This window comes from Crocodylus porosus, unplaced genomic scaffold, assembly GCF_001723895.1.
Source record: "Crocodylus porosus isolate Cpor-Errol unplaced genomic scaffold, CroPor_comp1, whole genome shotgun sequence".
In the NCBI taxonomy this organism is placed as follows: domain Eukaryota; kingdom Metazoa; phylum Chordata; order Crocodylia; family Crocodylidae; genus Crocodylus; species Crocodylus porosus.
The window spans coordinates 73,214,945-73,228,497 of record NW_017728943.1 but is presented as its reverse complement, the minus strand read 5'-3'; the positions used below and the strand labels follow the sequence as shown (position 1 = coordinate 73,228,497).

General features: G+C 45.9%; 1 protein-coding gene across 1 annotated transcript in view; it reads right to left on the bottom strand.

The window, feature by feature from the left end:
* CAPN13 (calpain 13) overlaps positions 1 to 13,553 on the bottom strand; it is an 82,544-nt gene that overhangs the window by 64,223 nt on the left and 4,768 nt on the right. The window contains exon 2 of the mRNA XM_019549574.1: positions 12,021 to 12,270. Within this exon, the coding sequence (XP_019405119.1) occupies positions 12,021 to 12,260 (240 nt within the window). The 5' untranslated portion in view covers positions 12,261 to 12,270. The remainder of the gene's footprint in view (positions 1 to 12,020; positions 12,271 to 13,553) is intronic.

Sequence of the window (13,553 nt, the reverse complement as noted above, 5' to 3'; positions counted from 1 at the left end):
GCCGCAGCCTGAATGCCTCCAGCTATCTACACACAAGTGAATCTTGCATATAAAAACAGAAGCCAGAACAAAATTCATTAAAAATAAAATCTACCCAGCCCATTTTAAGAGCAGTCCCAGTTTGGCAGTCACAGTTAAGAGCAGTCTCCAGGAATCTAGGGGAGGACATTACATCAGTGGAAAATGTTATATTTGTCCAAGGGCATTCTGAAACAAAATGACCCCACAACCATAATGTGGGTAAGAGTGCTACCAGGCTGGCAAGCACTAACTATACTGATAACGTAAAGTCAAGTTATGCATTCACTGTCATTAACTGATTCAACAAAAAGTAACTTTGGATTCTTATCTGCACGTTCAACACGTTTCACATATTCATTCACATATTTCACAGAAAGGATTACTTCTGCTGGGTATCTGTGGGTCCTTGCCTTGTTTCTAGTTTTCATACCACACTTACAAGTACCTTTGCAGCCCAAGAGAGGATGGGTGGTGTAGTATTAAATGTATTAACTTGAAGAGATTCAGGAGATCTATATTCAGGTGCCTAGCCATTAAACCAGACTGCCAACACCTTGGTCCTTAACACCTCGAGTCCAATGTGCTTGACAATATTCAGTCCTCTAATCCATCATAGACTGAATAAGTCATTTTCTTTGTGGCCTAGTGCCCAGTCTGTAAAACTACAGACTGAAAGGTGTTCAGACTCTATAGCAGTAAGGGCTATATAACTATTTAAAGTAGGTAACGCATAGATTTCTTCCTATTCCGACTCGATGTTTACTAAAACGCAGAGAAGGGGAAAATAAAGAATACAAGAAAAGGGGATTCTCCTTCATTTGCTTTTCTAGAGTGAGTTATCCAGTTGCTCAGCTTAGTCAAAGTATATTGAGGGATATTTTATCTAAAGGAATGTGGAAGCTGATAATATACCTTAGAAAGGAAACTCACTGTTCCTGCTGGAATAATGGCAGCTTCTTTTAGCTCAGAACTGTGCATCCTGCAGTCAAAAACTAAAGGTCAGGTTGTAATAACAGGGTTAACAATTCTGAGGAAAACCTGAATGGAGCTTATCTGTGGGCTAAACTGAAACTAGCAGTCTCAGAAAGACATGAAAAGGTTCACGGGAAGGGCGTGGAACTTCCTTACAACACAGTCCTTATCCAGGGAGGGTGCTGGAAATATTTGGAACTGACGCAGAGTGGTCAACCCAAGACATTTTTTTAACTGACAATCTGCAAACTTTTACTGACAATTAAACTTTTTTATTGACCTATGTTTTACATAACATAAATGTAACCCGTTTGCCAGGCCCCAGATGGCAGTAACAAGTGCTGGGTTCAAATTTCAGGGTTTAACACCAAGGGGGCCTATGTAAGGGCTGGGAGGCTGCTCCAATGTGCTGTACTTACAGTGCATCAGAGTAATCATGGTAATTACCATGCTCCAGCCCACCTCTGTGACTCGTGTATCACAATCCCTGCACTTCAAAATGGCAGTGGGGGCACTTTAAGTAAAGCTCATTCAGCAAGTTTTAGATAAAGCACCCCCACTGCCATTTTGAAGTGCAGGGACACTGATACATGAGACACCCTGGGCAGTTTAATTGGAGTGGCTCTCAGAGCTGCTCTAGTTAAAGCAATGCTCTCCCCCATGTTAAAATACTCCAACTTTCTAATCTGGCTCAAGCTCCAACCCAGAAATCTGGGGAAAATAAATTTTATTTTCCACCCTCCCTGTCACTCCTACTGCTTCAGACTGCCCAGGATTGTGCATCCATCCCTGTCTTCAAGTTGAATATTACAGGTAGGCAATAGCCAATAGGGGACAGAAGCAGCATGTGGCAATGAGGAAGGGTGCTACATAGATTCCTGTGGGCCACAAAGCCCTGATGATGAGCTTCCAGCAAGCGTCAAGTTTCACTCAAGCTCAGACATGATGGTCCTGCTCTGCTCTTCTCTGCTCTGTCTGTCCATCAGTACTTATACCTAGCCTCATACCAAGGATAAATTTCAATCAAGCTCACGGTTTCTTAGGTTTTTTTTATAGACAACTCATTTTTATGGACTTCACAGACATGTGTTTTAGTCTTTTTTTTTTTTTTTTTTAACAGACTGTCCATATAATTTACAGACAGTTAGCTACCCTGATCAGAAGCAAAAAGGATTAGGTAGCAAACAGCAGTCAGAAAAATGTATTGGGATGGCAGTGATCAAGATGACAGTCACCACTGCATTCTCTCTGTATAGTACGATGCATCAAGGGCTAAATTTTCAAAGGAGATCTGTAGGCAGCAAGTGTGTAGTCCAGCTCCCATTGAATACAAGGGCAAGAATCTCATTGACTTAAATTGGGCAACATCAAGACACAAATTAAGTAAGTTTTGCAAAAGATCTCACTACATAGGGTGCATGTTGGGTGCTGAGGTAAAGTGAAAAATATCATTAGGAGAGCTGTGGACATTGAGGCTGTTTGAAAATCTGGTCCCTCTCTATCCACTAGAAGAGGAAAAAAGGACATAATGTCAATGCATCCATTTGTCAGCAGGAATAAAGCAGAAATGAAATATGTTTTAGAGGGATTATTGAAAAACCTGGCAAATCATCATAACATCCAAGCAAACAATATAGCTGGACAGATTTTTTTTCAGGTCTGGCAGGAAAACAAAAAATCTATTCCATAAAACATTTAAAAGTGTCAGAATTTATTTTTGTTCCCCATTGGGACAAACTGACACTTCTCTTTGATTTTTTCAATAAAAAAGAAAGCTAGACAATGACATCCCATAGCAGAATAGTCAGCAGCCCGGTAGTTAGCACACTCATATAGTATACGGGAGACTTTCATTCAGATCTCATCTCTGCCTGTATCTGATGCCTAATCATGAAGTTTTCCTTAGTCCCTCTCACTGGCCCAGGGACTATTTAATCATTTACTCAAAATGGAACAGTTCCATGTAATTCTTGGGGCTAACAATCTTTCCTGGTAAACAGATACTACACAATAAGAAGAGGCGTATAGTAAGGAGAACAGATCTATGGCTCACACAATGAGCGTTCAAAGGAATCTAGGGAACAGTTTTGGAAAAGGTGGAGCCTACACTTCAATTCCTGCCAGCTTTTCTATCACCAGTATGCTCTTTCCTTTCTTTACTGTTGTTTCTGTCTGTTCAGTTCCCTGCCTGCTTCCCATCATGCTCTGTTCTGATTTGTTGGGCTACCCATTTAAGGGCTCGGCTCCAAATTCCGTTCAAGTCACTATAGAGGTTCATATTAACTGATGGCCAAATTTTGCTCTCAGTAGGTACATTTACATGTGCAATTAATGCACAGGAATAAACTCCAGAGTGGGTGTGCTGTTTGAATGTGGATCCAGGAGCAAAAAACTCTGGGGTATATTGTTCTGGAGTTTATTTGTACACAGCACATTGAGCCTGGTCTGAGCAGCCCTAGCTGGCAGCAACCCTTGACTGCTCCAGCTGGGTTCAATGTACTGTGGAGGAGCTGGATGGGGTATGAGAGTGCTTCAGTGTAGGGCTAGCTGGCATGTAGCCCCTGCCCTGAAGCATCCTCATGCCCCAGCCAGCTGGGCAGCGTCTACACCTGTGCTGCTGTGCATGAAAAAACTCTGGAGCAGGCTAGTACTTACATTTACAAGTACTAGCCTGCTCTGGATTGTATTAGTTTCATGTGCCTTAATAAGGGTGCATGTGTAGACATGGAGATGTTTACTGCAGAGCTAATTAGGCAACTCTGAAGTAAACTTCGTGTGTAGATGCACCCAGTCACACAGACCTTCTTGCCTTAATGGTGTTACTCTAGATTTCAGCTGAGACTGAAACCTGGCCCTGAACTTGCCCATCAGTGTATTCATAAGGTATCACGCACACAGATACACAATACTAATAATATCAAGAATATTGGAAGCTGTGTGCACTGGCTGGGGCCTGTGCTGGTGGGGCTGTTCTGTTCCCCTTGCCTCCAGTTGCAGCTCCTCCTCCTGCTCTTGCCTCTGTTGTGCCACTGCAAGTGGGGGGGGGGAGCTTCAGCCAGGCAGATCCTGCCTTGGCATGCTGGGCTTTGATTGCAGCTCCCAGCTCCCTTCCACCCTCTTTGCCCACCTAGCACAATGATCAGCCACCCATGGGTGGATGTAGCAGGTGAAAAGTGGCCAGGAGATGGAGATGGAGATGGAGGCCCGTGTGCTGGGGCAGGAGCCACCTGGTTGAAGGTTCCCCCCATGCTCGGCCAGATTGGCACAGCAAGGGCAAGACCAGGAGGAGGAGCTGCTGCTGGAGGTGAAGGGAGTTGAACAGTCCCACCAGCCTGGGCCTGGGTCTGGGCCTGTGCCCAGGCCCTGGCCAGCATGCACAGCTTCCATTGGGGTGCTCCTGGTATGGCTGCAGCTGGCCGGGTGTTGCTGTGCTCCTCTTGCCTTCAGTGGCAGCTCCTGCCCCTGCTACACTGCTGTGGGCAGGCAGGAAGGAGGAGGGGAAGATTCAGCTAAGCAGTTCCCACTACAGGCAAGGGGAGCAGAGCAGTACCCAGCTGGCTGCAGTCACAGCAGGAACAGCCCTGCCAGAAGCTGCACACTGGCCAGGGCTGGGGACAGGGCTGGCTTTGTGGGCATGGGTGGGAGTAAGGCACAGGCTTCCTCAGGCGGGGCTCAGCCCCATGTGGAGTGCCATGGGGGCAGCTATGGACTGCACTGTCTAGGCAAGGTCCATTGCACATGCCCCCTGCATCCCCCTCCCTCCCCTCACCCTGGCTGGCTCCTGGGACCTAGAGAACAAGGAGCAACCCCCATCTTTCACACACACTAGGCCCCTCTATACACCACACACCCCATTCCCCCACAGGACAGGGTATGCAGGGAGCAGATCATGCCTCAGTCTAGGCCCCAGCCCCAAGCTGTTACTGCCCCACGATCCCAGCCTCATCCACCCATCCTGCTCCCCAGCACTGTTCCTTACCCACCCAAAGCCCTATAGGGAGTTTTGGTGCATTGCTGCATGTGGGAGGGGGTAGGGTGCTGGCTTGGCCTGTGCCAGCTCATCAAAACTCCCTATGTGGCCCTTAGGCTCAAATAAGTGTCCACTCCTAGTCTATAGGAACAACTACAGGGAGTAGTACTTCTGCAAAGGTTATGTGTTCACTGCATAGGCTTCTAGTCTGGGTCTGAGAAGACACTGGTTCCATTCTCTACTTTATGGTGGACTTACTGTGTGAACTAAAGCAGAGTTTCTCAACCTATGGGTCATGAACCAAAAGTGGGTTGCAAGAATATATGAAAGAGCTGTGAACAAACTTAAAAAATGGATTCTCCTTTAAAAGGAGAAAAATCTAGGAAACTGTGGCTTTTCCCTTGCAGCCTGGCAGAGTTCCAGCCTGCAAAGGGCTTCTTGGGGCCCCCCATGCCCCCTCCCACCCTACACATTCAACCCCTGCCCCACACACAGTGGGAGGTAGGGCCTGAGGGCAGGGGGCAGCAGGGTCAAGATTGTCCATCAATGTTTACAAATGAGTCCTGGTACAAACAAGGTTGAGATCCATTGATCTAGAGTATGGACATATAAGCAATTTACCAAGAAGTAAAAGGGACTGAGGATTCACTGTGCATCAGCTGCTCTACAATACCTTCCTGTGGCCATGCTCTTATCCAAAGGCAGGTTGGAAAGGAAAATGTAGTTACTGGCCATCACTGAAAGAGCGGTAAGTTGCTACAGGTCTGCTTTCACTAAAAGGAGGCATGTGAGCTGACATGGAACAGCTGATGCAGGGTATAAAGCCTTTTACCTTCTTTTGTCCAGGTGTAAATTATTTGCACTCCCATAACTATAGTGATCTGTTATAACTCAGGGTAGGCCTAGCTTCCCTAAATAAAACCTGTAAAATGACAGCACTAGTAATTCTCTAGCATTTCCCAGGATAGAGATGGTGAGCTGGTCAGCCATTAAGAAATATGGACCACCAGAGATGGTTTATTCTGGAAAAAGAACTGCCATCCAAATAAGCACTTGATAAGCAAAAAAGACACTTCCCTCTATCTAAATATTTATGTGGCTGGGTTTTTTATCCTGAGTTGGGTAGCACAGAGAAAACAGCAAATAGAGAAAGCAAATAGAGCGTTACTACTTGGCTCTGATTAACAATATATTGTCTACTACATATGCAGCTTAAGACATCTAAATCCTATACTTTTGCTTGTGGGAGTTTCTCTCAAAGGTTACACCCCTCTTTGGTAAACAGAGAGGTCAGTAATGTTACATCAACTCCTCACCTCTGTTCTGCTCAAAATCCAGGTTCTCCTATATCAGTGGTTCTCAACCTTTTTTGTACCAGGACCCATTTGTAAGCAATGCCCAGTCCCTACCCAGTAAATCCTTTAAGTAGAAGACAGCCCCCTGGCCCTGTTGGTGCCCCTCACTCCAAACCCAGTTTTCCACCCCCCCATCCCTGCTAATGCTCTTCTCCCAACCTGCTGCCCCATACCCCCAGGCCCCAGCCCCACAGTGTGAGGAGCAGAGGTTGGGTGTGTGGACTGGGGGATGTGGGGCATGGGGGAGCATTCTGTGAACTGGAAATGCTGCTTCCATTCAATTAGGCTGATTAAATGAAACAAACAAAAATGGAATTGATTTTTATTTTGGGCAAACAGGAATATTGAGCAGGGTCCTAGAGCTCCACACCCTTGCAACGCCCATAAAATACAAAAGCTATGAAAACTGTCAGGGTCTACAGCTGGATAAGCAACTTCCCTCCACCCCAGAAAATAGCTTGCTAAACTAAAAGAAACGCTGAACATCTGCACCCATTGCCACTTGCTTGTTTTTCATATTTCATATGAACTGCTCAAAAATGTCTCAAATTAAACCTTGATCTCCTCTTTGGGGCGGGGGGAGCTTAAATCCAACTGGCACACTTGCTTATGCTTAGTCCTTTGACATGCTGCGTCTCAAAGGGAGCAGCATTCAGAAAGGACTCAGTAAGACCTGGTGGTATGGCTGTAGCCCATGTTTCTGTTCAAGCAACCTTTCCTCATGTCCCCTTCTCTGAAAAATTCTCTGTGGTGGCTGCCAAATTCATTCCATATTTTCCTTCTTCCCCTCCCCTCACAGGGCCATCTGGCACAGACAGAAAATCCTCTCGGGGTCTTCACTCCCAAATGCATTCAGGCCCCATGCAGCAGCTGGACTGATATGGCCAGAAGAAACCTGAATTACACAAATGGGCACATCTGCACATGCATTACCACACTTTAGTTAATGTGAATTATATTTAATACCTTCAGGCATTTATACACATGCTCGGGGGGGGAGGGGCACTTTAGTTAGAGAGGCTCCAAGAGCCACCCTAATTAAAGCACCCGTCCATCTCACTTCAAAATGGCGTCTGGAGCACTTTATCTAAAACTCATCAAATGAGCTCTAGATACAGCACCCCCACCACTATTTTGAAGCATGGGGATGCTGATACACATGACATGGAGGCTGGCTGGAGCATAGTAATTACCATGCTCCAGCAAACCCAATTTATCGAATCTGCTCTGACATGCTGTAGTTACAGTGTGTCAGAGCAGCCTTGTGTATAGGCATCCTTCATTGTGTGGTACTAAGAAAATATCCTAATGCACATTAACTAAAGTGCACAGTTTTTAACTGATGCTTAATGGGCATGTATACACATGCTTTGGGAGGCAGTGGGGGTGCTTTAATTAGAGTGGCTTGATTAATCAAATCTGCTCCAACGGGTTGTAATTACAGCTCATTGGAGGCCTCCATGTACGAGTATAGGCACCCAATGCACATTAGCCTATTTTAATGTACATTTACTAACTAGCATAGGTTTGTAAATGATGCTTTAATTAACATTAAAACAGGCACATTAAAGTACATGTGTAGACACGCCCACTGAGTGTCACACAGAAATATGCAGGTCTCATTACTGGTGCCCTCATCCATTCCTTTCCCAGCCCTTCTAGCTGCCAGTCACAGCCATTTGTTGCATCCTGTCTTACTTTAAAACCCTGCTGAACGGTGCCTAACTCTGTGATGAAGTCCATGGACAACATGTGGAGTAAGGACATGTAACGTAAGGCACATAAGGAAACATATCAACATAAGGAAGTGCATCAGAGTCTGACCCTAGCAAGGTCTTTTCTGACACAATCATCTGTAAAGGTGTTTCTTTTAGACTCAGTGGGCTGTGATTTTGAGCATGGTGCACTGAAAAATGATACACACTGACAGACAATATTATCCCTCAGGGGGCACCAATCCACCCACCCCAGCCTCCAGGCAGGCTGGGGAAACCCCAGACAGAGTTCCCTCCCTTCCCTTCCCCCCTCCCATTCTGAGGACAGCCCTGGGGGCACGGGTAAACAGAAGTTAATGAAGGTGGTCTGCTTTGGACCACCTTCATATGAATCCTCATTAAATGAGGGTTAATCTGTCCCACAATCAGGCACTTTTAAATCATTCTGCAGCTATGCACTTCTGTCAGGGCATGGATGTACAGCACTTTCAAGGGGCCAATTGTGCAACAGACATAACTTCTGTCTGCGCCCTAAGTGTCATCAGCAATCCCTCAATTGGAGAATGATCTCTACTGCAGCTCACTGATTGGACTTGAAGTGACTTAAGCATTCAATCCTTGAACCAGAGATCTGTCTGCAGGTGCAACATTAATGATGAGTGTTTGCATGTGTGAGCATGTGCATTCCCAGGTATGCATATGTCACAGAGCACTCAGGTGCCCTGCGCCTGAGAGCAGAAAACAGCTTGGGAGACTCCTAGTGGCAAGAAGAGGGAGGCCCAGCTGCCAGTTACCAGGGCAGCCAGAGTAACAGGTGCTGGTTGCCAGGGCAACCACTGGGGAGCCAGCTGACAGGAAGGGGCAGGGCCTGGCCCATATAAAGCCAGGCAGGAGGCCAAGAGGGCAGTTCCCCTCTGGTGACCAAGGGAGGAGGAGCTCAGCCAGTGCAGACAGAGAGGAGAACCCTGACTGCATGAGCATCCCCTGGTTGCTGCTGGGGTTGGAGTGTTTTCCCAGTAGGGATCGAATGTTGTTTGGCCAGACGGTTTAGCTTTGTATGTTACAGCCAGGGGCTTTGTGCTTTTGTGTTCACTGTTTTAACCGGAGGACTGGGTGAGGCTATTAGAGGTTGGAGGAGGCTTCATAGGGGTTCCACGGTAGCATGGGGATCCTGGTGCCAGAGAGGGTGTGGCATTTTGGGGTGCACTGACCCCAGCCCCAGAGCAAAGGGGGCAATGAGGAGCCCCAGAGCAAAGGAGGCAGCAGAGCACCAGGAAAGCACAGGACAAGACAGGGCAGTGGAAGCCCAGGGAAGTCAGAGGACCGATTTATAGCAGGGCCCAGGTCAAAACCACATCAGTACCATCTGTGAGGCTTGGGCTGTGGTGCAGGGGAGGAAAAGGAGCCACAGATAGTGCCCCCTGGCACTGGGGCAAAAAAAACAGTGGGCAGCCTCCCGCTAATTACATCTATTAATTAATCGACCAAGATCAAGGCATGGCAGGCGAGTACGCAGGCGGTTGGCCCATAACAGAAGGGCAGAGAAAGGCTCTAGTAGAAGTATTCCTGTCACAGCATAACAGCTTTATGCTTTGATGTTATTAATGTTGCAAACTCAAGCACTCAGCCACTTTAGGCATTAGAATTCTGGCTGACTGTAGAATCTTAATTCAGCTCCCTTTTGTATGCCATTACAATTAGAGTTCCACTGACTGTTTTTGTGGAAACATTTTTCCTGTCAAAGGCAGTTTTGGAAACACTGAAACATTTCACAGGTCTATCTCAGTTTTACTGAACTGTTCATGTAGCAAAAGTCAGAATGTTTTAACATTTTAAAGTGCGAACACTTCATTTTTTTTTCCAGCTTGTACCTACCTTTTATTTAGAACTTTCCTCCAACTTTATTTTTTTTAAAATAAAAGAGCTCTGCTGCAGAGTACAGTGCTTCATTCAGAATGAAACTCATTTTTTCTTCCACTTTTTAGAATTGCTGGTAAGCTGGAAGATCAGTTAATTGCATAGTTCTGATTATGACAGTCTCTAATTATATGCTCACACACTGTGTTCTCTATGGGACCCCTGCTTCATTCAATTCTCTCAGCCTTGCCTACAACAATAATATTTGAGGTGACACATGCAAACCATGCATGCATACAGTTTTGCAGATGCATATTATTTCACACACTTTTCATGTAAAAGCATAGGTCGGTTCTGAAAACATGGCCTACAATGTTCCTGTCTATTGTCAAACTGCAGCTAGTGCACAATCAAGAAGAGTGACATTTAAAATGATACCTCCGTTCTCCTGTTTCACTCCCCCTCAGGGACTCCCATATCAAATTGGCTCACTTTACAAGTCAAAACAAGCTGTTTCTAACTTGCCTGGTGTGTGAAAATCAGGTTGTTTTCTTTCTGCTTTGTGTATTACTGCCAGATATAAAGAGCCCAGATTCTGAAGGTAATTGGCAATTTTCTTGACAAGACACAAGGTAAAATAGAAACAAGCTTGCTCCTCAACTGCTTTATTAAAACAAGAACAGCAGCTATAATTGTTATCTGTCATTTAAATAACTGGAAGCTATGAGTGAGATCCAGAGAAGAGATTTAGGTAGGACTTAGGTGTTTAAATTTCACCTACGTCCAAAACAGTAGTCCCAAAGAACCAGCAGAATAACTAAAGGGGGTGACTGGGGCAGTCATCGTGCTGTTGACTTGGCTTTCCCCAGAGCCACCTTCACCCAGGAGGCAGAACTGCCCAGCTACACCAATGAGAAAAACCCTGCTTGAGGGGGCTGCAAAAGTCATTTGGCACCTTCATTTTGGACTGCATGTTTCCCTACATGCCTAGCCTTAGACTCTTGACACCGAGCAACTGAACAGCTAAGCCTAGCTCCCACTTAAGTAACACTGAGAGCCTAACACAAGGCAGAACAGTCCTTCAACTCTTCGAAATTCAGGAGGCAAGGTCTGAGAATGCTCATTGCATATCAACAGCATTGAGTCAGGCAGAAGCTGTGAGGGCCAGAAGCATTTCCATTCCAAAATATGGTTGGTGTAGGAGCATGAGAAGTGGAAGACCTAGGTTATAGGCCTTCCTCACCCGTTCAAACATCTAACCATGAGGCTCCAAAATAGCTTGGGTGAAGTCAGCCTTCACCATTTCCACTGAAGCTGTATCCCTGGGAAGCCAATAAAGGAAGAACCATAAGGCCAGGGAGAGAAAGCAATAGGGAGCCTGCATCTATAGTCTAGTGGTTAGGACACTCATCTAGGAGATGAAGTCCTTCTTCTTAGGACTGTGAATGCCTGCTGCATCAAACAGTCACTGAAGAAGAACTTCAGAAATAAGCCTGAAAGTAAGATCACATCTGAGTACTCAAACCACTAAGCGATAGAGGCACGCTCCTTTTGGTTTGCTTTCCTTCTGGCTCCATACATCCTGCATTGTGGGCTTCCTAGTGGCTCATTTTCAAGGCAATGAGGGTGACCCTCAAACTATAATAACCTGATGGTTAGGGTACTCCCCTGGAATGGGGGTGATGTGGCTTTGAATCCCCTCAAGATGAGGAGAGCCTAGAGCTGAGGTTTCTACCTTCCTTGGTGAGTAGTTTAACGATTTGGCACCATCTCTTTTCTGTTTAGAAGAGTGAATCCCAAGGACACCTACCCTGAAGGCTCCAGGCTCTGGACCCTCCACTATTTAAAAAGCAGGCATTGAGAATTTCCAAAATGGCCAGTGGAGGAGAACATATACAGCACTCTTGCAGAAGATGTCACATTAAACACCTTCTCCCACCAACTCTGGAACACAGTTCTTGAGACACAATATTTAGTCCTTCTCAGGTCAGGCCTGCTGTGCACAGCTCCTCACTCATGGGTGCAGCTAACAGCCAACATATAAAATGAAACATCTGTCTACTTAGGAATGCTAAAATCAGTGTATTAACAAAGCAGGGCTACTAAAAGCCATCATGAGTAGCAACTCACAATTGGTCTCCTCCACTCTATACTGTGCAGTTTGTCCTCAGGGAGCAGTTGGGAGCCAATGGAACTGATATGTGCTGGAAAGGTGCCATCTTCAAATAGCTGCCCTTTGCTCAGGCAGTAGCTTCTCAGGTGGTTGAAGTCCTGGTTGTTTAATTTCTTGAGGTTCTGTGGGCTTCCAGGCCTCTCCTTTGTCTGCCAGGTTTCCACTAGCTTGCGCTGTGGGCCAGGGGCTAGCATCATGTTCCTAATCCTGTGAAGGAGAAACAGTGTTGGCTGCTATTAATTGCCAAATCTGAAATGCTGCCCCCCCAGCACCCAGGGAGAGGGAAGATTCTGTAGCAGCTACTGAGAAGGTTGCAGGCAGCAGAGGTGACAACATCCTTATTAGCTGGAAATGCCTGGGGAAAACAGAAGCAGTCAAATCCCAGCTGACTTATCTTTAAACCCATGATGCCATTGGTTTACATTCAATTTTAAGTCTTCCCTGAGGACAGGAAGGGCACGTCATCTTGGAAACACTGAGCTATTACTGAATAACCTAGGTAGCGTAAGTGAGACTGGGGTGAGTCAGGGCGAGGGACTATGCACATGGAAGGGAAAGGAAAATTGTTCTTGGGAGGAAGGCAGGGAGGGGGAATAAAAAAGCCAAGCTGATGACAGAGGCAAGGGTTTTGTTTTTTGTTTTTCAATGATATTTTTTACTAGACCAGCCATACAGTTGGGAGAGATGTAAGCCAAACTTTGGAGCATGAAGTGCCCTTCCTCGGGTCTGCCTAGACAAGGGAAAGGCACACTGTGCCCAAAAGCCTGTCTGACATCTCTCCCAACTATACATCTGGCCTGATAAGGGATATTACAAAAATAGAAACCTTGCTTCTCACATATTTCCTGAATCATTCTGGCTACAACAACACTCCAACCCTACTACAGCAAGGTGATCACAGGCAGTTGTAATGGTTCCCTAAGTCCTGGAGCTGTTGCTTTCATTGCATGCCAGGCAGCGTTGTGGTTGTTGGTTATTTACTTTCATTTCTGTTTGCTCACTGAAAATGTTTGAGCCTTTGTTTGCTCAGGACACACCCAGATGCACCTGCCTTTGCTACACCCGCCTGTGCTGAGAATGGTCACCAAGAGACATGCTTCCCTGGTAGCGTCTTTTCTCAGAGTCTGTTCCAAAACACATTGACAGAAATGGACTGACTCTCATTAACTTGTATGCAAGTTTGGATCATGTTCTCAAATAACCAGCATGGAGTGAACTGACTGGGCTGCAGAATTTGGACATAGATCCAAATCTGCATTTCACAAATATTTCTAAGAAACTGACCCTAGAAAAAGTTTGTACAGATGTAACCAACTTGATAGAAGAAAACTGGTTGTGGACAGTTAGTTAGAAACAAGGTTTCATAGATTTCATAGATTTCATAGACATTAGGGCTGGAAGGGACCTCGGGAGATCATCAAGTCCAGCCCCCCCCCCAAAGGGCAGGAAGTCAGCTGGGGTCATAGGATCCCAGCAAGATAAGCATCCAA